This window comes from Platalea leucorodia, assembly GCF_965183815.1.
Source record: "Platalea leucorodia genome assembly, chromosome: 4".
In the NCBI taxonomy this organism is placed as follows: Eukaryota; Metazoa; Chordata; class Aves; order Pelecaniformes; family Threskiornithidae; genus Platalea; species Platalea leucorodia.
Genome location: NC_138826.1, coordinates 126263886 through 126290088, shown reverse-complemented (window position 1 = coordinate 126290088; position 26203 = coordinate 126263886). Strand labels below are relative to the sequence as shown.

The following is a 26203-nucleotide window of genomic DNA, read 5'->3' as shown; positions in this document are numbered from 1 at the left end:
TGAAATGCTCCTAAGCCTAACCTTCCACTCAGGACCTCAGGAATAACTCAGGATGTTTTTATTTTGCTTTCTACCTGTCTCCTCGCCCACACGTGTGTGTAGCATCTCTTGTCGTTACACAGGTTTTGAGGCTGGGTCTTTAACCCTGCACCATGAGCTATTTGAAAACAGCTCTTTCACCTTCAGTTCGAACCCTGAGCCCTGTTGCGTGCAGATTAGCTCAAAGTCTTAGCAATCCTCAAAAGCCCTCTAAGGCTTTGGTGCTTTTGAGACCCATGTCTACGAGTTGTGTATCACAATGTTTCCCACTCCCAGCAAAGTCAAAGATCATTAATATCTGTTACGTGCTCAACACCACTTTTGCAGTCCTGTATAATTAGACAGCTCATTATTATTTAATAATTATCCTAAAGAGCATCTAGAAGCAGGAGTCACATCATTAACAGTGCCTAATTGCAGAGGCCGTAGCGTTCCTCGGGGAGAGCTGCTCTTCTCCCCAGGTAGTCACCGACAGTTCAACGATAGAGACATGGAGGCATTTCTGGTGTGAGCAGAGACTAAACACCCATGCGAAGGCAAACTCGCTCCCCCACAGAGAGAAGCAGTCAAGGTATCTCTTTTTCTTGCCACTTGGCTTTGCGGAGGCAGAGATTAAGCCCAGTTTTGCCATGCAGCACTCAAAACTGACCGATTTCTTCTGTTTGCACTCGCCTCGCCTGGCATTACTCTCCTATCAGCACAAGTCTGACGATGGATTACACAACGCCCTTTTATTCCACACCATATTAGCATTTTTCTCTCCCAAATCCCTCAGCCTTCAAAGTATTCACAATCAGTCTACCTCCTTGACGTCTCCTTGTCCGGTGGGTGGGATGGAGGCCCCTGTTCACATCTCCTCTGCCTTGTGTTTGACTCAACGGCTGCGTCAAGGAGGATGAACCTTCTGCGCTCCGCGTGAGAGCTTCGCAGTCATCGGCGGTGAGGTGAGTTTTTTTGAATCCTTTCACTGCTTTGCCAACATGCAAAAAAAAAAAAAAAAGATCCCAAAACGAAACTTTTAGCAAACAATATACAGTCCAAGCTTTTAGCAGAGGCATAAACACAGGATTTCTTTTCAGAAATTTTATAGGAGTCCCAGTGTTTCAGCCAGGAGTTTCTCTGAATAAATCATAGCAGAAGCTTGTACAACGCTCTGGTGAGGTGCTAGGGAGGGCAATGCATCGTGTCAAGGTGACACATCTGCAGTCACTGCAACAGCGATTTCACCCCAGGTCCCCCCTCCCGCACTGTACGAGGCTTTGGAACAAAAGCGAATGATGTAAAATCAGAATCCATGTAAGTTTTGAGGCTTTCTCTACAATGTCGTAACATGGAGGAAGCAGACACAGGCATTCGTGTAAATGCAAAGTATCATTAGGAGGATGCCGAGAAAGCCTGCGGAGGCTGAACCGCACAGTTCCCCGCGAGACGACAGTGCCTCGCCTGGGGAAGGTCAGAGCCAACATTCAAACACCCAAACTCGAGCCTCTCGCAAACAGATCCGAGCTGGGATCCTCCATTAAGGAGGAAGCACAATCCACTTGCAGCACAGCACTTCCCCGCGAGAAGGACGGATAAGAATCAGCAGAAAACTATCTGAAGAGTTATTTTAAGAAAAACTTACTTGAAATCTGCATGAGTGCCTCTCTTCCGTACGCGGGACAGCCAGCAGAAAAAGTACAAACAACGCAACTTGCTTCCACAAAAAATGCTCACGAGAAACCCGAAACGACGGCACGGGAAGGGCTTCCTCCTGATAGGAGAATTGTCAGCAAAACATTGCTCATGTGGTAATTTACTTTAGTATTACACTGTGCTGTGGAAGACAAACTCCTCTAACATGTTTACGGCAGCCGCAAAAGTAATTGACTGATCTCTACAGCAAGATCCAAGGGTTAGTTTGTTCCATTACGCTGCTTCCTCCCTTTCATCCACGTCAGCTCAACAGAGCAGCCTTAAAAGCCCATGCTGAGCTCCCTGGGGAGACTGTTTTCTAACATCCCATGTTCCTCAAAACACAGCAAACGAGGCAAGCAGAAGAAAAAAAGCAATGCAAGACAGCTCCGTGGCACTTAGGACACAGTTTAGTGGTGGACTTGGCAGTGTTAGGTTTACGGTTGGACTCGATGATCTTAAGGGTCTTTTCCAACCTAAATGATTCTATGATTCTACTTAAAAATGGTATTTCTCACTTGAAATTGCCAAGTTATTCAGATTAAACAGCAGGAATCACTGAAGTGCCCCAATTCTCTTAACCACACGGTCCTGGCAAATGTCAGAGCCAAGGTACCGGCTCTGTGCCCGTTCCCGGAGCTGTCGGACAAGAAAAGTCTCACGCAAGACTGGATGTAAGACTGGGGGCAAAACCTCTGCTCCCCCACCCCACAACAGCAAAACCCCCGAAGTGCCAGGACCACGGCAGAGGGTTCAAGTCCAGAAACCCAACAGAAGAAGATGATGCGCTCAGGCTTCACCTGCATTCATCTTTTCTCCCTTTTCCCAAGATTTTCCATCGGCGCCAGCAGCAGACAGAAAAGTGCTGAGGAAAGGTTGCGTTGCACGTCACGGTTTACGGCTTCGATCACGTCAGGAACGTGAGGGGGAGCGGAGCTCGTCAGCCAGGAGAAGACACTCCAGCTGTGAAGCCAAAGGATCAGCCATGAGCAGCAGCCGCAGAGGATGGGGGAAGATCCGTGGGGATGAGAAATACTTGGGAGGAGAAGGTCAGAGCTGCCCCTGTCCCCTCCCCGATGCTTTGTTTCCAAACCCTTTCCCCACACGGATGCACCGGCCTCCTGCCCCCCAGCATGGTGCCCACCTGGGGAGACCCCTGGTAGCCCAGGGCCCCCCCGGGGCTGCCCCACACTGGCCCAGAAGAGCCCCCCCATTGCCAAGCCCTGCTCCTGGCCTGCTGCCTCCCTATCCAAGGGGTCTCCTCCTCTGTGCCCCCCATTGGCGAAGACCCCCCATTGCCAAGGGCCCCCCCTATTGCCAAGGGTCCTGCCCCTATTGCCAAGGGCCCCCCCATTGCCAAGGGCCCCCCCATTGCCAAGCCCCCCCCATTGCCAAGGGCCCTCCCAAGGGTCTCCCCCAATACCAAGGGCCCCCCTGCATTACCAAGGCCCCCCCATTACCAAGGGCCCCCCCCATTGCTAAGTCCCCTCCCATCACCAAGGGTCTCCCCCCAGTACCAAGGGCTCCCCCCAATACCAAGGGTCCCTTCCCATTACCAAGGGTGTCCCCCCAATTACCAAGCCCCCCCATTACCAATGCCCCCCTCCATTACTAAGGCCCCCCCCATTGCCAAGGCTCCGCCGTTACCAAGGGTCCCCCCCAATACCAAGGCCCCCCCCATTGCCAAGGGTCCTCCCCCCATTTCCAAGGGCCCCCCCCCCATTGCCAAGTCCCCGCACAAGGGTCCCTCCTCGTTACCAAGTTCCCCCCCCCCACTGACAAGGGTCCCCCATTACCAATGCCCCCCCATTACCAATGCCCCCCCCATTGCCAAGGGTCCCCCCATTGCCAAGCCCCCCCCCCATTGCCAAGGGTCTCCACCAATACCGAGTGCTCCCCCAAGGGCCCCCGCATTACCAAGCGCCCCCCCATTACCAAAGCCCCCCCGATGCAGAGGGGGTCCCTTCTCTAACCCCTTCCCAGCCAAGGGCCCCCCCGTTGCTATGGGCCGCCCCCGTTGCCAAGGGAAAGGTCCCGTCCCCCCTCCGGTTGCTCACTCCGCTCCCGGCGCGCTCGGCCCCGCCTCCACGCTCCCCGCGCCTTTCCCTCGGCCCCGCCCCGCCCCGCCCCGCTGACCAATCAGAGAACGCGCGGAGACCCGGCGCTGCCCAATGGCGCAGCTCTTCCGGGTTCGGACGCGTCCGCGGGCGGGCGGGATAACGCCGTTGGGGCCGAGAGAAACCTTCCCGGAGTTTGTTTATCGTCACCCGCTCTACCCCGGGAGTGACATCACGCCGCCGCGTGTTGCCACGCGTGACGTCACACAACCCCAGCAGAGCGCGGGTGGGTGCTAAGCGCCGGCGGCCCGCCACGACGTGGGCTGAGGGGAGGGAAATGTGGCGGGTGCCCAGCCTGAGGAAGAGGCGGGTTCCTGGTATTCCCGAGGGAAAAGGGGATTTCTGGTTTTCCTGAGGGAGAAGGAAATTGTTGTTTTTTCTTGAGGGAGAGGCTGGTTTCTGGTTTTCCTGAGGCAAATGGAAATTTCTGGTTTTACTGAAGGAGAGATCATTTTCTGAATTTCCTAAGGGAAGAGGGAATTTCTCGTTTTCCTGAAGGAGAGGCTGGTTTCTGGTTTTCCTGAGGGGAAAAAGGCAGTTTCAGGTTTTCCAGAGGAAAAAGGCAATTTCAGGTTTTCCTGAGGGAAAGGGAAATTTCTCTATTTCCTGAGAGGAAAAGGAAACTTCTGCTTTTCCTAAGGGAAAAGGGAATTTCTGGTTTTCCTGAGGGAGAGCCCTGTTCCTGGTTTTCCAGCTGGAAAAGGGAAATTCTGTTTCCTAAGGGAGCGGCCAGTTTCTGGGTTTCCTAAGGGGAAAGGGAATTTCTGATTTACCTAAAAGAAAGGCTGGTTTCTGACAGTTCCCGAGGGGAAACGGTAATGTGTGGTTTTCTGGAGGAAGAGGCCGGTTCCTGGTTTTCCTGAGTGAAAAGGAATTGTCTATTTTTCCTGAGGGAAAAGGGAATCTCTGGTTTTCCTGAGGAGGAGGCAGGGTTCTGGTTTTCCTAAGGAAAAAGAACTTCCCTTTCCTTCAGAAATTTCAGGTTTTCCAGAGGGAGAGGCCGATTTGTTTTTTTTTCCCCAAGGGAAAAGGAAATTTCTGTTTTTCCTAAGGGACATGCTGGTTTCTATTTTTCCTAGGGGAAAAGGAAATTTCTAGTTTTCCTGAGGGGAAAAAGATTTCATCTTTTTTTTTTTTTTTTTTTTTCCTCCTGAGGGAGAATGTGGTTTCTGGTATTCCTGAGGGGAAAAGGAAATTTCTGGTTTTACTGAAGGAGAAGTAATTTTCTGGATTTCCTGAGGGAAAAGGAAATTTCTGGTGTTCCTGAGTGAGAGGCCGGTTTCTAATTTTCCTAACTGAAAAGGAAATTTCAGGTTTTCCGGAGGGGAGAGAGAATTTCTGTTTTTCCGGAGGCAGAAGCTGGTTCCTGGTTTTCCTGAGGGAAAAGGAAATTTCTGGTTTTCCTAAGGGATAAGGGAGTTTCTATTTTTCCTAAAGGATAGGCCAGTTTCTGGGTTTCCTGAGGGAAAAGGAAATTTCTGGTTTTCCTGAGAGAGAGGTCAGATCCTGGTTTTCCTAAGGGAAAGGAAATTTCTTGTTTTTTGGAGGGAGAGACCCGTTCCTAGTTTGCCAAAGAGAAAAGGAAATTTCTGCTTTTACTGAGGGAGAGGCAGGTTCCTGGTTTTCCTGAGGGGAGAAGAAATTTTTTGTTTTCCTGAAGGGGAGGCCAGTTTCTGGTTTTCTGGAGGGAGAAGGAAATTTCAGGTTATATCCTGAGGGAGAGGCCGGTTTGTGGCTTTGCTGAGGGAAATTTTCTGTTTTTCTGGAGGGAGTGGCCAGGTTCTGTTTTTCCTGAGGGAACAGGTAATTTCTGTTTATCCCGACCAAGGGAGCAGCCATTGTATTCACGCTGTTTGAAACCGTAATCCTGATTTTTGCCTCTTTTCTTCCAGGTCTCTAGCCATGACGGAAGGGGAGAGGCCGAGGCCGCTCCTCCGGCTGGTGCAGGAGGGACGGCTGGACCTCCTCCGCGACGAGCTGCGGCCGGACGAGGCGCTGGGCCCGGCGGTGCGGAGCCAGCGTTACGGACGCTCAGGGGACACGCTGCTGCACCACGCCGCCCGCTATGGGCACCGGGACGTCCTCGCCTACCTGGTAGAGAAGCTGGGGATGGATGTTGAGGTGTTCAATAGCGACTACAAAAGACCCCTCCACGAAGCGGCCTCCATGGGCCATGAGGAGTGTGTCTCCTACCTCCTGGAGAGAGGCGCGAGCGTAGACTGCTTGAAAAAGGCAGACTGGTAGGTCACTGGCTTGCTTTGCCGCTGGTCAGAGCGATATCTGAAAGAGGTTTGGATGCAGAAAGTGGGAATGCGACTGCAGGAGCTGTCATTTAGAATCACAGAATGGTTTGGAAGGGACGTTTAAAGGCCATCCAGTCCATCCCCCCTGCCATGGGCAGGGACATCTTCACCTACATCAGGTTGCTCAGAGCCCCATCCAGCCTGACCTTGAATGTTTCCAGGGTTGGGGCATCTACCACCTCTCTGGGCAACCTGTTCTGGAGTTTCACCACCCTCAGCGTAAAAAATTTCTTCCTTATAGCTAGCCTGAATCTCCCCTCTTTTAGTTTAAAACCATTCCCCCTTGTCCTATCACAACAGGCTGTGCCAAAAAGTCTGTCCCCATCTTTCCTATAAGCCCCCTTTAAGTACTGAAGGCCGCAATCAGGTCTCCCCACAGCCTTCTCCTCCCCAGGCTGAACCCCCCCAGCTCTCAGCCTGTCCTCACAGCAGAGCTGTGCCACCCTCGGAGCATTTCGGTGGCCTCCCCTGGCCCCGCTCCCACAGCTCCATGTCCTTCCCGTGCTGAGGACCCCCGAGCTGGACGCGGGGCTCCAGGGGGGTCTCCCCAGAGCGGGGCAGAGGGGCAGAATCCCCTCCCTCGCCCTGCTGCCCACTCTGTGGGTGATGCAGCCCAGGATATGCTTGGCTTGCTGGGCTAAATTCCAGCCCTATCACTGATTCCTCCCCTGTTTATCATAGAAGTTGTAAGTTACCGCTTCCTTAGCAGATCCAATTTAAAGCTTTCATCCGCAGCGATTTGTTCTTCCCCATTCCCCTGTCTGATGGGAATCGGTGATGCTGATTCATGTTTTGTGTCCCAGTCCTCAGAAACTGAAATAAGAAGATAAAAAGTGAGTTTTACTCCTGTTTTCCCCCAGCAAACAGAGCCTCTCAGGTCAGATTTGCTACTGATGTAATAACAACAGCCTCAGCAACCCAAGAAACAACTGATTTCCTCAGGGCTTTTGTTTGCCTGCCACGTGGGTAACACGTAAGCAAATGGTGAGGGAATGAGAATTGGGAATAAAAAATAAAGCTTAATCCACAGGCAAGCAGCAGGCCTGATTAATATCAGATTCTCCTCTTGGGGAGGGAGATTTCTGTGTACCACTTTGCAAAAGAAAGCAAAGATTCTCCCCAGCCCACAAATTAAAGCCCGGGGAGGTTGTTTTGAAACTGAACTAACACAAATACAAAGGCAGCATCCCAGTCCTCGTAATTTGAGGCTGTGCCACCATCGCGCTGACATCAGGGGGAGCAGAGGGAGGCAGAGATCTCGTGAGCTGTGTGCAGACGCGTGTGCGAGCCTGGTTTTCTTTGATAGGCCTGCAGTATCCTTCCATCCACGGATTAAAACCGGGGAGCTACGTGCTTGCTAGCGCATGTCCCAGCTTCGGACAGAGTCTCATTTGCATTGAAATTATATGCTGCTCCAAGGCACAGTATAGAAACGGAGCTGCAGGAAACACGGGGCTCCAGGCTCGGCTCTGCCCCATCATCCCCAGCAGATGCGTGTCTAATCTCTTCTTAAAAATCTCCAGCGATGGAGATTTTATCTCCCTTCTCAGCACTCTCTTCTTGTCCTTATCTGTCCTCACAACTGGAGCATTTGTCCTAATGTCTAAGCCAAATCTCTCTCCCTGCAGTTTAGGCCCAGGAGTCCTTATTCCTTGTGCAGTGGGAAGTTTTTGTGCCGCAGCTTTTCCTGAATGAGGAATGGAGGGGTTTTGGTTTTTTTTGTCTCCCAGCTGACGTATGTGGGTTGGTGAAGAGGAGATAAACCCTCTCCGTGCTGGAGAAGCGTTCATCTTTTCCGGAAAAGCTCAGAGGTTTCTGTCTGATCCGTGCGCGCACCCAGCGCTCGATGGTTGGGTGAAGTTTATAAACAGATAAAATGGAGAACGCAGCTCCCACTCGCAGCAGTTAAACTGTTATTGTTCTATAATGTGGTAATTAAGGAAAATAGGGGTTGGTGCTAGTGAGGTCGGTGAAATTAGTCACTTAAGTAAAGCCAAACACGGGAGGTGTCTGTGGGTTCACCACCTCGACTTACCCACGCTTTGCCTTGCGAATAAACCCTCGGCTAACGCCTGCCTCCTGATGGCTCTGGGCTTGCTCCTCCAAAGGAGGCTACAGATCCAGCAACCACACTGGTCCTCAGCGGGGAAGGATGGGCAAGGAGATAACGGGTCACCAGGGAGGAGAAACTCAGTGGTGAACCTGCCCTGCTGCCAAGCAGGAGCTGGGGTGGTTGTTAATCCGCAGCGCGTGGGTTATAGGTGCGAAAAGGTGGTCATCGCTGGGTCTGGGGTTGAAAGCAGAGCGAGATGGGCTGTTTGCCGTGTTTATTTGTCAGATGTACCCACTGGCTTTCCAGGAGCACGCACGCAATCCGTGCAAGGCACAGCTCGGAAATTGTGGGATGGAGAAGATGCTGTTCCCCTGGGGAGCTTGTAAAAAATGTTTTTAAATATCAAAGGTTGCTCCCAGACATGTGAAACAGGACAAAACTGTGAAGAGCTTCGCTCTCAGGCCAGCTGCTCTACATCAGAAATGTTCCAGGGTGTCATTTGCTGGTACACTCATGCCCTACTGCCAGGAGATGCGGAGTTGTCTGTGGTTTGCTGCCTGCAGCCACAGCTGCCTGACTGGGGTAAGAAACGCTGAGGTTAACAGCTCTGTCTCAACAGTCCCCAAAAGTCCAGACCCCTGTTAACCCACATGAAAAAACAGTGCTGTAAAACCTCATCGGTCCATAGGCAGCGCGTGGTGAGCCTCAGTCAAAGCATCCGAATACAGGTGAGATGATAAATTTATCCTTGGGCTTGGAGAAGGTCTTTTCCTTTAGCCAGCAAAGTTTCCTACTACCTCAGAGTGGTTTTAGCACATCAGTTTTCCTTCTGACTGGCTTACCACAGCCGGCACTGAGCTACTACGTTTTATTAGACAGGGTAGTTGGTGCTACAGACAATTTTAAATCATGCTTCAAGCTCCGATTTTAGAACAAAAGCCACCAGGCTCGTACGGCGCTGTGTCGCTGGCTATTACATCTGCCTCCTCTTTCTTTCAGGACTCCCCTAATGATGGCTTGCACCAGGCAAAACCTGGAGGTGATCAAAGCTCTCGTGGAGCATGGAGCCAACCCTCTGCTGAAGAACAAGGACGGCTGGAATTGCTTCCACATCGCGAGCCGGGAGGGCCATCCCCAGGTCCTCCGGTACCTGCTGGACGTGTCCCCGAGCAGCTGGGACACGGAGAGCACGATAATGAGAACGCCTCTGCACACAGCAGGTAAAAGAGGGTCCCATTGCCACCAGGCACGTTGGAAGAGCAGGCTGTGGTGGCAGCGGAGAACAGAAAGGGGCTTTGTTTCAGTTCACGTTTAGTTTGGAGAAGCAAAGTGTGACCTTATCTTGACACAAAAACACAGGGAAATGGTTAAATGTTAGGTTACTGAAATTAAATGAAAAGAGGCTAGTGGTGGGCATTAGTGGGAGCTCACCTCTCTGAACTTCAGCCTGCTACCAGTGCTCTGCTGCATCTTTGCAGGGTTTCACCTCAGGACAGACACTCGTTTTAGTTGCTTTCACATAAATAAACAGCAAGAATTAGGCTTGATATTTCTTAACGATGTGCCAAAGGCTGAGTTTGTGAGGTTGGAGGGTCCCGAGTTCCCATTTCACTGGATTTTGGCTGTACTCAAAGTGCGTTTTCGTGGTGCATGACAGTTATGTTCTCTTGGGAGTGGTGGATCTGCGCCAGGAGCGCTCGTGATCACCCACTGACTTTGGCCTCCTTGGACCAGGGTGTTCGTCTCCATCTCTGCCTCCCTGTGACAGATGCGTCCAAGCTCCCACGGCTCAGAACACACTGCAATAACGCTTTTCCTTGCCGGCGTATAGAGCTGCGAATTGCACTTGGAAAATCTGCAAGGCTCCAAGCATATCCTGGCATTTTAAAAATCCTAAAACTAAAACAGGTGCTGAGAGGCACCTTTTGGGATCTGCCTTTTGATGGGCATTTTTACCAGTTTGGTTTATAGTCTCGTCATCGGTTTTTGTAAGAGACGTATGTCTCAAAATGATCCATTTTTGTCCAAACGCTTGGTGGGTTAGGTCATTGTGGCAAATCTGGAGAACCGTAGGGTCTCTAGGTACAACCTCCAGAAGAAGCATCACAGGTTTTGTTATTCTCATGTTGCTTTTAAGAAGGTAGCCTTGAGTGGTGAGAAATGCAGGGTGCCTTTCCGCAAAGGAAAAGGATAGTCTCTGCTGGGAATTCGTGTCCGATTCCCCCACCCTGCCCTTTTCATTGGTTTAAAAGGACATATAAAGGGTGTGAACTGGTTGGAGGAACCACAGACATCATCTGTAGGCACGGTGGGGAGCAGAAGGACACAGTTAGCTGAACGATGACCCAGAGGCAGTTTGGATTTGGTTTCTGGCTTTCTGACTCTTTTATCCTTAAGATGGGGGAGTGATTCATTTTAATTTATGAACGATGCACAAGGTGTGCCTCACTTAAGTCCTCTGAGCCTTAAGGAGTTGAATGGCCCCAAAATATGTTAATGCAGAATTAAGTTTGTCCCGCCATGCCTCATTACCCCTTACAGAATATCAGGTCTGGTTACCCACAGACCTGTGCAGGTAAAGCATGGGTCTTCCCAGAGATAAATCCCCTTAACTCTGCCCTCCAGAGATGCAGTGCAGGATGAAGGGAGCGAGTGAGTGAAGGGAGAGGTGTGGGACACCAAGTCAGGGTGACGTTGTGGGGCAGGCTCGGGGCTGGAGGGTGGTGGCTGCCCTGAACCTGAACCGTGCCCCATCCCTGAGCGGGGATTAGGCTTTGCGTCCCAGGGCTCGGCAGCACCTCCTCAGGAGAGATGAGCGTGGGGAGCCACCGCTCAAAGCTGCGGCTACCTAAACTCATTTCCCAAAGAATGTAATAGGGATCGACTCTCCGGAAAGACCCGAGGTATCGCGAGGAGACCCCTGCTGTGCTGTAATTAATCTGTTGGGTCTCTCGCTCCTTGGCTGTCGTTCCCGTTACTTCTCCGTCCCTCAGTAGCCGCCTGTCTGCCGCACTGTGCTCATCAGCAGTGACAGTCCCAGCCCAGGGGCATTGGCTGCGCCTTAGTCCTTGTGCTTGACCTGGGAATGAAAAATAGCTGATGAGTTGTTTGATGTTTCAGGCTGGGCGGCAAAGAGCGGGTTGCCTGAATGAGAAATGGCTAATCCTCGTTTATTTGCGCGTTCTCCTGTCCCTGCTCAATCCCAGGTCTTGTGTTTCCATGTCTGGGCTCGCAGCCCCCTCTCAGCCCTCTCCCCGCAGAGCGGTGGCTGTTGGGTTGGGATCTGGGGGTTGAGGATGTGGGGACAGGGTCAGGAGCAGGGTGAGGACTGTCCTGAGGAAAAAGGGTGCTTTTGACCTTGAGCTTAAAGTCTCCTCGCTGCCTCGTAGCGCTTGGGATATGGGGGTACAGACAGCGACGGTGGGATCCAGTGCCTGCTTCTCACTGCTTCACTGAGGTGTCTCCACCTCTGTGTTGCCTCCTGTGTTTGACTTTCACTACGGCAAAGCCATCAACCCATGATTTGGGTTGATTTCTGGGCATTTTACCGATCCAGGTTAGACCCTGGACCACACGTTGGCGGAGCAGCAGCCGGTGCAGGAGCGACTGGGCAGCGGGAAGGGCTGGAGCTGCTTAAACCACCTTCGCCCCCGGCATAATTTTAACCCAAGGTGATGCTGGGGGCTGCTGCTGGGTGGGTGCTGGTGCCAGCAGCATCCCCACGCACACCACCACGTAACCCAGTTACACAGGCACCGCTCCTGAGGCGGGGGCACGGGCGAGGGGCCGGAGACGATGCTGGAGCTGCCGGGGGAAATCACGTCAAGATGAACCGCCATCTCAATGAGTTTACATCCCAAGGGTGTGGATATGAGCACGTTAACCCGTGACCAGTCCAGCTGGCTTCCTGGCACAGTTATCCCTGGATAGATGATGGGTAATTTTCTCCCCCACTCCATGCAGGTTTTTTTTTGGGTTGATTCCTCAAGCTTTGCTGCTTCATATATCCGTAGCCTGAGGCAAGAGAGCGGAGGAGATGTAATTAGAGGAAGTGGAATGCAACAGTGGATCTGAGCACTGCAGCTTTCTTGTGTCTCTGTTGCTGCTAAAGGATGTAATCGTGTTGCTTGGGGTGTTTTTTCTTCACATAGCTTTTTTTGTTTGTTTGTTTGTTTTTAAAAGCCTCCATTTCGAAAATCCTTTTCACAATGTGGCTCTGCCTGTATTTACATCAGCTCAGGTGAAGGGGTGATAAACGGGCAGGGAGCAGGAGCAAACTGGCCAAGATCTGGGAGGATGGGAACCCCTCCTTGGGCTTTCAGAGAGCATCTATTGTGCAGCTGTGTCTGAAGGTTATTGCTGGTAACAAAGATTTGCCAGGGGCCCTTCTTCCATCTCACAGAGTAAATAGCCTGATGTAGCAGCTCCAGGCTTGGTTTGATTTTTTTTTTTCTTTAATGTATTTCATTTGTTTTGCAAAACGACCTGCAGAAAAAAAAAAAAACAGATCAAGGCTGTCCTTACATTGCTGTAATACGACGTGTTTTTAAAAAAAAAATAGAGAATATTTCAGTGCATGATGTTCAGATCCTCCCCCACTGTTGTTGTTTTTCCTCTGAGATGCTGTCTGGGTGAGGATGCTTCATTAGGATGATGAGATGGGAGCGACGGGTAGTCTGGGTGGCTGAGGAGGGGTGGAAATGCCATCCAGCTATTCACCAGCTCTCTGCTTTGTGTTCGTTTTGCTTCTCACAGATTTCACTTCAGGGATTAACAAATACTTGCAAGAAAAGATCTTTGTCTCAGCTTAATTGCGTGTATGGTCTCATGCATGCACTCTGCAGGTAGAGGCAAACGGTGCCTATATGCATGCCTTTTCCTTGTTTTATCTGGTGTTTTCCTATAGGATCAGGGGAAGGGAAGGCTCGAGATCTGGAGACAATGTTTTAATTAACCAAAAAAAAAAATCGAAAGCTTTGTATTTAAAGCTTCTTGGAACCCCTTCCCACATGATGAGTAAGCCAAAAGGGTCAGAAACCTGATTATGTTTCACCGTAGGCGGACGGTGGCATGAAAACATAAATTAACCCTGCGCTTCTCTCTCGTTCTCACAGCAATGCATGGCTGTTTTGACGTTGTGGAGCTGCTTCTGGAGCGGTAAGCAAGCTTCCTCCCGGCGCTGCCTCTGCCTCCCCGCTCTCCCCCGCCTCCCATCCACCGCCAGGCTCGCTCCAGCCGCCCGGACACAAAGGACGTTTATGCCATTCGGGAAGCCAGGTTGCACAGCTGCCCTGCATGCGATCCCGAGGCCGTCTCCGTTTCCTCCGGGTTTTTTGCAGCCGGTTAGGGGCCTTTGAGACAAGGACGCTCTCCGGATGGGCTCCGATAGGCTCTGACTTCGCTATGACATAAACCCCGGTTATATAACTCGGCTCCTTTTCTGTGCTGATTCATTCCCGTTGCCTCCGATGTCTCCGAGGCCATACGATAACAACAAAACAGTTTGCTGGCAGCTTGGTTCTGGGTCCAGCTCTTCCAGGCTGGACTCAGCCTCCAGGCTTTATTTTCAGGAGAGAGACTGCAGTGAAGCGGCTTTAAATCAGCCTGTGCCCTGTCATCCTGACCCTGTTACCTTCCTAATCAGCGCTGCCCGCTGCTGCCAGGGCTGGAGCAGCTTTCCCCGGGCATCGCAGCAGCTGCTAGCCACAGCTCCCGTTAGCCGACTCGTCCCAGTCTTGTTAATTCCTGTCTGCGCTTGGCCCAGCATAAACATAGCCCTGTGATTTGGGCCAAGCTTTCAATTTTAATTCAGTCTTCTCTCATTTCAATGGAGCTTTAACCTGAGCGAGACCTATGGGCTTTGATTTTCTGTGTGGTGGTGTTACATGAAGATATGGTTTTCCTCTCTGCCAGTGCACGCCTTACCCCTTCTAGAGATCCTCTGTTCAGGGGGCAAGGGAAATATAAATGATCTGTAGAGCCCTGGCTTTCCTGCAGCCCGAGCAAGCTGCACTGGCTGAGTACCAGATCTCTGGCCCAAAAAACCCCAGCAGACTGTACCCCAAGCCATAAAGCACTGAGACAGGTTTATGCATGGTCTACGGGCAGGCTTTATATCTGCCATTTCCCATCCCGTCCGCTGATAGTCTCCTGCTCCACCAGTGCAAAGCAACTGGTGCAGTAAGGGTTTGTAGAGCCGCCAACAGCTCTGTCCTGGCTTTTGTCTTCTCTCCCAGATGCCAGTACAAACCTGACAGCAGAGACAAATGTGGAGTCACTCCCTTTATGGATGCTATCCAGAACGGGCACATCAACATTGCCCGCCTGCTCCTGGAAAAACACCAGGTAGGTGCCAAAAACCTCACCTCCCTCCTCCAGGACCCGACCTAGAACTGCCAGAACAGGCAATCCACGTGTTCGTTCACCATAACCATATTGTAAAGAAGCAAATTCCCAAATTGTAAAGTAGTGAATTGTGAAAAAAGGCAAATTCCCCCTGGAGATGAGCAAAATTTTGCCGAGTAAGGCCGCCAGGACTCAGCTCATGGTGAAGATCTCACCCAGGGGCAGGGATATGTCCCCATAGCTGGTGAAGGGGGATGGAGACACAAGGCGGTGGCAGGAGGGGACAGGACTTGCCCAGCGCTGCAGGGGCAGCTGTGGCAAAGCCCAGACCAGCGCTCGGGAGTGCCAGGGCTCGGCGTGGAGGCTCTCGTGGCAGCGCCGTGGATAACACGGAGGCGCTTGGCTGCGCCGGCTGCAGCTCATCTCCGGCCTCCCTCTCTCGTGGCAGCTGCTGCTCCCGTGTTGTCTCCCAGTAATCTCCGATTTCCTCCAACACACAAGGCGTAACAGGGATGTCATTAGAGCCAACTGTGCGTAGCAGGAACCAGACCACTGCGTTATTTATTGACTGCTGAACTGATGTGAGATGGTTGGAGCCCACCTAATGGCTGATTCTCACGGAGGTGGGGTTGTGCCTCCCTTCTCACCTACTTTGCCCTCACTTTGCCTCTCCCCTGCCCCAGCTCTGGTGTTTGTCGGACACCATGCTGAACTGGTGCAGCTCACTGGCCTAGCAGAAAGCTAGCATGGGAAAACCAGTGAATCTGTTTGTGCCACGCTGGCAGGTTGAATTGGCCAGCTGAGCCCCAGCATGGCACGGAGTGGGCATGGGAAGGCGGTACCACGCTTTTCAAGATCCCAGGCTTTGGACTCACTCAGCTGGAACACGCAGCCTCACCCAGCAGAGACGGTTTGATGCGCAGGTTGTGTTCGTGTGCGCAGATACTTGTTGACTTGAGGAGACATTCATGTGCTTGTCTTCGCTCATCTGGCCCTTACAGGATAAAATATTTGTGAAGTTTGCTTACGTTGTTAGCCTCACATTTCAGGCAATAAAGATGGAATAGTTGATTTAATTTCCTCGTTGTGGTGCCCTGGCTTACTGCCATGAAGCAGCACTGGAAACGCTAATGGCAATGTTGCTACTTTCTAGGTTTTATAAAGCCATGAGTCAGGCCCACTAGACTTCAAGAGGCTGGATTATATCCTTTTAAGATGAGTGCACTGTGTATTACTTCTGTTACCCTTCTTGATTTTACGTCTTTGCGGTTCTCACAGAAGAGATCTCATGAGGTCATCCACTCATCTCCCTCCCTCTACCTCTGTCCAAGTTCTCCACCAGCACAGAGGCTGGACATGGGTTGTTTCTTGCTGCTCTAAAGAGTTGAAACTCGTCATATGTGTTCCAACTGAAGAGAGAAGGGGCTTGGTTCTTCTTTTTTGGCGCTGGTTTTGCTTATCACTTAACAAGCTCAGCAGAGAGCTGGCTCTGGTTTGCAAATCATGGTGCTACCAACTGCACCAGTCCTGCTGGTGACATCCCATGTGTTCATTGTCGTCACCGTGGCCAGCAGACACGATTCTGCTTGGGCTGGTGATCGCCCTTGAAGGTTTGGCCAGGCTGTTCATTGCTTTCCCTTTCCCTCCTCCCCATTCCAGGCTTGCCCTACAGCCGTGGACGCGCTGGGCGCTCAGCCTCTGCACCGGGCAGCCGTCACGGCCCAGGATGAAGCCATCCGGTTCCTAGTCTCTGAGCTGGGTATCGATGTCAACAAGAGAGCGACGGCCCTCCAACTCACAGCACTGCACTACGCAGCCAAGGTTTGTTCCTGTTCCCAGGCTTCCTCTACAAAGTCTTTGCCAGTTGGTGTGCTACAGGCAGGCATCTAAAACAAGCTGGTTTAGATGTTCGCCACTGATGGAGGATTTACATTCCTAGCTCATCGTCTGTCACTGTCTGCTCCTGACCAGTCCCATACCCTGTTTAATGGTTTTTAGACCCTCGTTAAGCGTGTCCAGCTCTCTGCAGAGTGGTGCTGGGTATCCGAGTTGCTCTGTTCACCACTTTTCTGCCCACGCCGCTGACTGCGCTGGCCATGCAGGGCTTGATCCACACCTCTGGTGAGCGTTACTCTTCCAGTCTGCTGCCTTTGGACCAAAGTGCAATACCTGAAGGGAGTCCATCCTGCTAGTTATTGGGAGCTGTAGGTACCAACAGTTCATGAGCTGTGACGGTTCTTGACCAGCGTCTTCTCACTGACTTGGCAGAGGAGACGTGGATGAAACGCTGCTCAGACTTCTTTCTCTGTCTTTCTTCAGCCCTGGCGGTTTGGGTCATGGCGGGTCAGTGGCCAGCCTCCATGTCAGCAGCTTGCTGGACAGAAGATGGCTGATGTACTGTGAAACAGCAACTCTTTGTCCCAGTAGGTCGGATTCTGGCCTGCCCATGGTCAGACGTGAGAAAGGAGAGGTGGAAAAGCGGAGGGAGCTCCCCGGTGCTTATCTGTGTCCTTCGCACAGGAGCTGTTTTGAATTCCAGGCAGTTAGAGTCGTTTGAGCTTTCTCCTCCTCCCATCTCACGCCTGTGCGGGAAGTGGGGCCTGGTGGGCTGCAGGTCCTGCGACGCTCCCTGGGAGCGCAGAGCAGATCCCAAAAGCCTCGCCGCTGACCAGGATCCCTCCTGGGACCCTGCTGCCTTCCTCCTGCTTGGTGCTGGCTCACCACAGTGTGCAGCGTGCCGGCAGCTGGCAGCAAGGGAAGGTCCCTGCTCAGATCCCTGCGTGTTAAACCTCATGAGCTTTAACACGCAGCACTCAGAGCCTGGTCTAGACTTGTAGTGGGAACGAAGCAGCATCCCAGCGCCCCACTCCTACAAAAGCATCAATGACACTTACTGGGAGTGCTGGCAACAGTATTCTCCTCCAGCAGGACCCAGCCGTGGCATTTGCTGGCTCCCACAAAGGAGGCCTTTCTCCCAGCTTCCCTTCCTCATGCTCTGAGAAACCATGTTGAAAGCCCTTTTGGTTGCCAAGGGTACGTTTAACAGCAAGGCTATTGGGGAATATAATGTGCCTTGGAGAAGATCCCAGCTCTGTCTTGGCGAGTGGCTGATTGGGGAGCGATTTGATGGGTTTCTCTTCCTTCCCGAGGCTCAGTGTCACTTTATATTTACAGCATCATTTGTTTGGCTGCTGGTTTTTTTTTTTTTTTTTCTTCTTTTCTTATTACTTTGCATTTATAAATACATGAAAATCAAATTACGCTTTCAACTCAATTTGCTGCCAAGGCTGTGGCAGCTAAAGCAGTTCCTGGCTTGCTGTCTTTGCCACTGAGAGGGGGTGTGCGTGCAGCAGGGAAATGGGAGCCTTGAGCAGGGGGGAAGATGCTGCTGAGTCGTACGATAATGGGGGAAAAGAGTGGGTGGTGGGGATAAAAATAAGGGCCTTCCATTCTCATGCCGCACGACAAAGGCTAATTCATTGCATTGAAGAAGTAATTACAAAATCAGGCGTGTTATTGAGGGAGAGAGGATTTATTTACGGAGAAGCTTGTGCAGAGAGGAGGAGTGTGGGGGCTGTATTGCATTTTCCTCTGCAGCGTTTAAAGTTGCCTACCGGCAGAGGAAAGATAGAGGACACTGTGGGTCGCGACGGCGTGTAAGCGTGGTGTTCTGCGTCTTCTCACGGGGCGTTACAAATACTGGAGTAATCCTTCAGGAAACGCCGGTGCCTGAGGGTACTGCAGGCAGATGCGCAACAATTCACATCAGCAACAGGTTCTGCTCTCTGAGCTGAAATACAGCTCAGTAAGAGCAACTCTAGATCCCCGTGGTACTTGAAGTGAATTTACAGTGTGGGAAAACGCACGGCTTTTTGCTGACGTTTAGTCCTTTTGACAAACAGCCAGCTGCCAATGATGAAAGGTAATTGTAAAAAATTGTAATTGTAAAAATGTCAGGGATCCTACAGCTCTGTGGCCAGCTGAAGTTAAAAGCAATTTAATCGAGTTACTTGATTGGAGGCGAGGACTTGGGCGGAAAAGATCAGTTGACAAATTAGTGTGCTAATTTGCTATTAAGAAACATCTTTAGGTTGTGTCACCCAGTTGTAAGTCAGAGGTCGTTCGTGCGTTAACTCCTCTGCAGCCACCGGCGAAAGCAAAGCCGCGCTGGGAGACAATCCTCCAAATTCCTCACACCTCAAGGTCCCAGCTGTGCAAGGTGGATCTTTTTACCATGATCAGGAAGATGATATGGGATCTACAGTTGTCTAAAAGCAGATCCACCTGCCTGGATCTGGACTGGGTTGTGTGTCTGTCACGCCTGCCCTGCCGAGGCACCGCTCTCAGTCTTTGGCTGTACCACCACCACCACCAGAGACACCTCTGCGCCGTAGTGTCATTTGAAGCACTATGGGTCTTAATTGAACACTTTTGATTTTAAAACATCATGTTAAATGTTCGCAGAGAGAATTATGCTCCTGGGATGCCTCGTGCTCCTTTTTTCAGCCTCTGGGTCGAAATTGCTGCCAGGGGCACGTGAGGCGTGCAGACATGCTGACCGAGGGCCAAGCTCTGACTCCTCTCAGGAGCTGCCAGCGGGAGGACTGGAGAAGGTGCCTGGTGGCATTGCTGTGACCAGTTCCTGTAGGGTAACGGCAGCGTGTCTGCTGTGCCTGGGCAATCCCTGGCTAATGGACTCGATCTGCACTGCCACAGGCAGCCGACCCTGATTTCCAGCCGCTGTAAGGTCCTCTGGAGCCTGGAGCAGCTCCTGGTAGCCCCAGGTTTGTCCGTGACAGCGTGGATCCCTGTCTGTGCCCTTCCAGGTGCCATACGCAGTCAGGGACAGATCGCTTGCAGCCTCCTTTCTTTTCAGGCCTGTGTTACTTCTGCTAAATGCAAAGGTGAGAAATTGTGTAGAGCTGGTTCTGAATAAATAATTCACGTGCCTGTGCTCACCACTGCAGGAAGGACACGTGCACACCATCCAGACGCTGCTGTCCCTCGGTGCTGATGTCCACGCGAAGGACGGGAAGAGCCGTTCCGGTAAGGCTGCCGAGCTATTTGTTCAACCTCTGTATGACAGTGAGAGTGCGCTTTAGCAACAGGAGCCCAGCCTCCAAAGCAGCCCGTGCTGCGGAGCATGCAAGGGGATGCCAGATGCACGTATGCAAGTGTGGGGTTGTTTTTTTTTTTTTGCCGCGTTCATTCACTGGCTCTCTTTCTGCTGGACTTTCTGATGTCTAATGGCATGGTTGAGCCTGCGCTGGGGCCTTTCCCTTGGGGGAAGAATAGAGATGCTAATGTTTCTCTTTACCCAGCTGCTTACTTTGCATGAAACTTTCGGGAGCTCGGTATCTTTGATACTGCCTCCTCGCCATCAAATTTGGTTGAAATTAGCCAATTTGAAACAGTTAGGGTGGGCAAAAAAAATACAACGGTTGCACAAGCTCTTAAGCCTCAGTTCCTTAGCAAACTGCCTAGGAATTGCTTATGAGCAAATAACAGAGAGCTTGAACGTAAATATAGTTGCTATAGTAATGCCAGTGAGTTGGCATTCCCAGCGTGAGAGTATGAGGCATCTCTTGCATCAGCATCTCTCTCTTAAAAAAAGGGTATATATAAATGGTTTCAGCCATTGCCAAAATTGGCAACTTACCCAGTCATCGGGTTTGCTTAATAACACGCTTCAGCGGTGAGCCTGAACAGTCTTGTATCTCTCGATCTCTCCCTCCACCCCCTCAGTGAGTAAATTCGAGCTCTGCTGAACTCGTTCAGCCCTGGGACGTTTATGGTGGCTCCTTGCGCCCGTTGGCTGCCCCGTTCCCCGGCACCTTTGCGGTGTTAGTGTCACTGCGTCCTGGGGAGCTTCTCACCCAGACTCTGCTCCTGCAAAGTGTCCTACATGAATTGTCCGTGGGGATTGGGATGCCTCACGGTCAACATCAGCCTGCAGCAGGAGCTAATGACCCTCAGCGTAAAAGATACTCATCCCTGTGCAGGGTTAGAATCATTGAATCGTTTAGGTTGGAAAAGACCCTCAAGATCATCAAGTCCAACCGTTAACCCAGCACTGCCAAGGCCACCACTAAACCATGTCCCTAAGCACCACATCTCCCCGGCTTTTCAATACCTCCAGGGATGGGGACTCAACCACTTCCCTGGGCAGCCTGTGCCAATGGCTGACCACTCTCTCCATGAAGAAATTTTTCCTAATACCCAACCCAAACCTGCCCTGGCGCAGCTTGAGGCCGTTCCCTCTCGTCCCATCGCTTGTTCCTGGGGAGCAGAGACCGACCCCCCCGGCTCCAGCCTCCTTTCAGGCCGTTGCAGAGAGCGATGAGGGCTCCCCTCAGCCTCCTCTTCTCCAGGCTGAGCCCCCCCAGCTCCCCCAGCCGCTCCTCCCCAGCCTTGTGCTCCAGCCCCTGCCCCAGCCTCGCTGCCCTGCTCTGGCCACGCTCCAGCCCCTCCATGGCCGCCTTGGGGTGCGGGGCCCAGCGCTGAGCACAGCATTCGAGGGGCGGCCTCACCAGTGCCCAGCACAGGGGCACCATCACCTCCCTGCTCCTGCTGGCCACACTGTTCCTGATACAAGCCAGGATGCCACTGGCCCTCTTGGCCACCTGGGCACACTGCTGGCTCATGTTCAGGCGGCTGTTGACCAGCACCCCCAGGCCCTTTCCCGCCGGGCAGCTCCCAGCCGCTCCTCCCCACGCCTGCAGCGGTGCCTGGGGTTGTTGTGCCCCCAGGGCAGGACCCGGCCCTGAGCCTTGCTGACCCTCACCCCGTGGCCTGGGCCCATCGCCCCAGCCTGGCCAGGGCCCTCTGCAGGGCCTCCTGCCCTCCAGCAGATCGACACTTCCACCCAACTTGGTGTTGTCTGTGACGAGCCAGGAAAAGAAGGCTGTCTCACCCCGCTGCACAAGCCAAGTGTAACAGGACTGCCTAACTGTGTGGAGCCATGCTGGATCAACGTGCTGGCTGTCGGAGGGGTCTGTGGGATGAGCTGGGGCTTGGGCTGGGGTATTTCAGCCTCCGCCTGTGGGATGCTCTTTGCTGTATGCAGTGCATGGAAACCTTTCTGATTTACTCCCTGATCCCGGAGTGAGCTGGCAGGGAGCCCCGGCCCAGAAAGGTCACATCCAGAGTAGTTTCAAGCCCCTCTCTTCCATGTCACTATTAAATCCACCCCAAACACAGGGCAATAAGAAGCCCAGAGGACTTCTCTGCTCTGCCCGCTCTGTCCCGCAGCCTCCCCCTCCTGCTGTGGGCACCGCCTGGCCGTAACTCAGTCAAAATGAACCAAGTTGGCTTCAATACTCCCGATAGGTTTGCAAACCTGGTTAGCTTTGGCTCAGCCAGGTTAGTACCGCTCGATGGATTGGGACTAATAACCTGTGAGGGAAAGATGGGGGTAATAGCTGGGGTAAGCTGGGCTGATCGTTCTTCTACCAGCACGGCTGGGTGCGGAAGAGGACGCGTCCCCTGCTTGGGCAGGTTTAGGCGTCCCATCCTTGCTGTAGATACACACAGCTGCAGCAGTTGAGCCCTGCTGCACCACCACGCAGCTGCTTGGCTGGGTGTTGCAACTGGGAAAAGGCATTTTTTCATCCTCGATGCGTTCCCTCTGCTGACTCGGTTTCCTTCCCTGGGAATCCGATGTTCGCATCTGAAGCAGGCCGAGGCCGGAATCACCCGGCGATCTCAGCTCCTGCCTTGACATCTTGTCTCCCCCACAGCCCTGCACGCAGCGTGTGCTGGGCAGCAGGCGGCCGCCGCACGGATCCTGCTCTGTGCCGGGCTGCAGGATGCCCCGGATGGCACGGGCACGCTGGCACAGCAGCTTGCGAGGAAGCCAGATGTCATCCAGGTTTTCCAGGAAACGAACGTCAGCACGTGAGACGAAATGGGAAAAAGAGAAGCCTGTTTCATTTCAGCGTGGTACGTGAGTTATCGCTTAACGACTATTCAGATTTAGGCAAACACCTGTTTAAAATGATGGAATTTTTGCCCAAGGATTGAGCAGAGAAACCACTTGGGGAAATACATTTAGGAGAAAACATATTTTAAATAGGATTATCTCAAAAAGATAATAGGCATGAAAAGCATGTTTTAAACAGGATTATCTCAAAAAGATAATGGACATAATGGGTCTGGGCTGTCACGTTCCTGTACTGATCCCGTCCTTGTAAATTCATGGCTGCTCTTCTTTCACTTCCAAATTTCAGGGCTGAACTTCACCTCTTCTTGTGCAGCCCCCAGCACGTCCAAACAGCTGAGGCCGCAGCTCCCTGAAGTAAAACCGTTCAAGGAAGGTGCCTCATGGGCCACTGCTCGATGACCTCTGGCGACCTGCATGGCTTGAACCCCCTGGAGCCTGCCTCGCTCTTGCTGGGACGTTTCCATACCGTGGACATCCTGAAGGAGAAGATACACCTGGATCATTGATTTTATAGCCCTTAATGAACCTGCTCTCTACCAATTTCTTAAGTTGCTTTAAGTGGCCACTTCTTTCGATAGCCCCTGAGAGAGGCCGAGCGCGGTGCAGTGTGAGCGAGCCCTTGGTGACTCTTCCTTCATCAGGTTTGAGCTGCAGAGGACAAGCGCGGGGAGTCTTCAAGCTGCATCGACCTCTCACGTCCTTTTTGTGGCCCAAGCCTGATCCCAAAGCCTGCTGAAATCAATACAAAGACCTCAACCTTGCAGTGACACCAAGGGTCTTTAGATCAGCCTGAGAAAGAGGTATTTGTTATTCCAGCCAGCCTTGCTTGGCATTTCTCACCACCAATGAACTTTAAAAAAAGAAAAAAATCCTGCTCTTTGAAGCGTACAGGGAAATAGCTTAATTTTTAATGTAGCCAGTAAGTCTCTAACAGCCTGGAATACGCATAAAGGTAAGAGCTACTGTAGCTGTTTGGTTTATTTGTATCCATCTGGAATTATAAATTTGGTTTTGCATAGAAACATGGCACGCCCCTGTCTGTATGTAATGTCAAGAGGTAAAAAACAACAGGATTCTGCGGATTTGGCGATAGCAGATGCTAAAAATCCGACAGGCCTATAACTGAGCGAGCGAGCTAGGTTTGGCACTGCCCAAGCCGTGGTGCTCACGTCATGGTTCGATGCGCGACCCACGTGCTCCCGGGTGGGTTTAAGATGATGCTGAGCTCTGTTTGAGTGAGAAATTCCCACCCGGTGGTCCCCGGAGCAGAATTTGCCGTGATAATCCTTTGGGGAGCCACGAGAGGGGACTGATAGCTTGCAGGAGGAGGAGGAGAAGCAGGGCTTGGTAGCATCTTAAGATTCTTTTAAAGATGCCTGCAAAGACCTGCTTTTTGCCAGTCTTTCCCTGTCTCGTTTCTCCATCTGTGAAGGAGATTTTTCTCCACCAGGGAGGAAAAACAAATTCATGCTGGAAGGCGCTCACGGTGCAGGGTGATGGGAGCTGTGTCAGCCCCTGGGCAGGCGAGGAAGTGGCTTTATTCCTTTAAAGATCCTGAATGTTTCTATAAATCCGGCCCTGGCCTCCGCACAGTGATACCGCAGCCTGGTAAATGCAAGGGGTCGCTTTGTTCCCATTTTTCATGATTTTAGCAAGCCGTGAAATAGCTCTTTCCTCCTAATATCCCTGCTAACGAGCTCAGATTGCTTGTGAGTCTAAGCTTTTATGAGAAAGCAACTGAGAAGGTTTTTGAATGTCCGTCTCTAGCTTTCCTGGCCATGGCAAACACTTTGAAAACACAAAAGGGAATTTGCATGATTTTGAAGGTGCTTTACCATTTCTGAAGGCTTCTGGACAGTAGCAGAGGGCCTGTCCGCCTGGGAGCGAGGCGTAATGGCACATCTCCAGCGCTGTCTTTTATTTACCCTTCTTTTAAATCTGCCCCTCAGGCAATAAAAAAGATGCACAGAAACAAACCGGCTGTTGTCATCACAGATGATCAGGTAGAAAAGGAACGTGGATTCAGCTTTATGACTGCAAAATTAGCCCGGGGAAGAGCCCTTGTTGTCTTTCTTGCTGTTTTTGCTGTCGCTTGCTTGCTGCAAGGTAGGAGCAAGGAGTCGGGACACCTTTGTGTCCACGGAAGCATGCTGCAAAATGCTGAGAAGCGCTCGGCAGCGCCAGACTGCGTGCGTGCGAACCCCCGTCGCGTTCCCGGCAGCCGTCTCACGTGGAGAGACGGTGCGGGCGCCTGGTCCCCGGGGAGGAAGCCTGGGAGCCGGGCTCCGTGCCACGCGGCGCTGAAGGCAGCTTGGAGCGGAGCCCGGCAGCCAGTGCACGGCTTTCGGCGCTCTCCCGTTACGCCACCTCTTCCACCCTCGGCACCGGCGCTCGCTGGGGACCCTGCAAACGCTCCTGGTCCTGCAGCCGCGGAGGAGAAGACCCAGTGCCTTCGTCTGTAGGATGTGGCTGAGATACAGCCGGGGTGAGTAGAAGCGTCTGGATAGGTAGGAAATCGAGCTTCAAGCTGCGCCAGGGCAGGTTTAGGTTGGATATTAGGAAAAATTTCTTCACGGAAAGGGCTGTCAGGCCCTGGCCCAGGCTGCCCAGGGCAGGGGCTGAGTCCCCATCCCTGGGGGGATTGAAAAGCCGGGTGGATGTGGTGCTGAGGGCCATCGTTTAGTGGTGGCCTTGGCAGTGCTGGGTTAACGGTTGGACTCGATGATCTTAAAGGTCTTTTCCAACCTAAACGATTCTATGAAATGATGTTGCAACGCTGTTAGAGACCTTACCGAAAGGGAAGGCATTTTAGTTTTAAATAAAATTGATTTTGCTCTGGCGGCTGCACCATCAACCCCCCCCCCCCCCAACCTCACAAGCACCAAGACGCTCGTGCCGGGCGGTCAGGCCAGCTTTCCTTGCGATGACAGAGGACGAGGGACTGCAGCTATTGCATCCTTGTCACATCTCACGGGCTTTTCCTTTTGTACCTGTCGGTGATTTTCGCTCCATCCTCCCTTCTCTGTGAGTTACGAGGATTCATTTTCTGGCTGTTGTCTCTCAACCCAACGAGCCAAGAGCTTGAGGACCTGCTGACCACGGTGCATCACCACCACCTCTTCTTCCATCTCTTCTCCTGCTTTCTGCTGCTTCCACAGCCAAGATCTTCCTGCTCATCCTCCACCCAGGCCGGTCTCAACATTCCTGCCGCAGGTACCGCCACGCAGACGTCGCTCGAGTCCTCCAAGCCAACCTGCAGCGGCCAACGAGGCCGTCCGTCCCATCCCAAGCTGCTTGTGCGTCGCTGACGTGTCCGACGGGGGTTCGTGGTGGTGGCTAACGCAGACCGATGGTTGTCTGATGCTCACAGGTGTCGGCGAGGAGGTGGAAAACCTGTACCCGCTGCTTGGCCGCCAGAAACAAGCGTCCCTGAACACCCGCTCGCGGGTGTTTCTGTGCCCGGCGCAGAAGGTTTGTCCCGATTCCCGGACAAGATCACGTCACCGCCTCGCTGCCTGTGTCACTGCCTGTGTCACTTACTCCTTGCGTGCTCTCCCGCCGAGCGCTCCGCACCACCCAGCCTCCACCAACACCCTGTAAACAAAGATTTTATTTTTATTTTTATTTTTATTTTTATTTTTATTTTTATTTTTTTTTTTATTTTTTATTTTTTATTTTTTATTTTTTATTTTTTATTTTTTATTTTTTATTTTTTATTTTTTATTTTTTA

General features: G+C 52.1%; 2 protein-coding genes across 8 annotated transcripts in view; one reads left to right on the top strand and one right to left on the bottom strand.

Moving 5' to 3' along the window:
* Positions 1-3825, bottom strand: part of FBH1 (F-box DNA helicase 1) — a 32052-nt gene extending 28227 nt beyond the window's left edge. For 2 of the 5 annotated variants that reach the window (XM_082308642.1, XM_082308645.1), the window contains exons 1-4: positions 3649-3782; positions 2514-2676; positions 1664-1792; positions 842-1009 (exon numbers count right to left, since the gene is read on the bottom strand). In XM_082308642.1, the coding sequence (XP_082164768.1) occupies positions 842-1009; positions 1664-1676 (181 nt within the window). In that variant the 5' untranslated portion in view covers positions 1677-1792; positions 2514-2676; positions 3649-3782. Of the gene's footprint in view, positions 1-841; positions 1010-1663; positions 1793-2513; positions 2677-3648 lie in introns of all 5 variants that reach the window. The other 3 variants (XM_082308643.1, XM_082308644.1, XM_082308641.1) reach the window with 3 other exon arrangements.
* A 106-nt stretch (positions 3826-3931) lies between these two features.
* ANKRD16 (ankyrin repeat domain 16) lies at positions 3932-24340 on the top strand. Of its 3 annotated transcripts, none has more exons than XM_082309260.1 (9): positions 3932-4056; positions 5723-6070; positions 9186-9406; positions 13301-13343; positions 14423-14531; positions 16191-16352; positions 19499-19577; positions 22271-22472; positions 22760-24340. In XM_082309260.1, exons 2-8 carry the CDS (start codon positions 5733-5735, stop codon positions 22429-22431), a joined length of 1113 nt encoding a protein of 370 aa, XP_082165386.1. In that variant the 5' UTR covers positions 3932-4056; positions 5723-5732; the 3' UTR covers positions 22432-22472; positions 22760-24340. The 3 variants fall into 3 exon arrangements, with proteins under 3 accessions (XP_082165386.1, XP_082165387.1, XP_082165388.1); XM_082309261.1 differs by lacking the exon at positions 3932-4056 and adding an exon at positions 5210-5633; XM_082309262.1 differs by lacking the exons at positions 3932-4056; positions 5723-6070 and adding an exon at positions 8668-8768.
* Positions 24341-26203: the final 1863 nt, after the last annotated feature.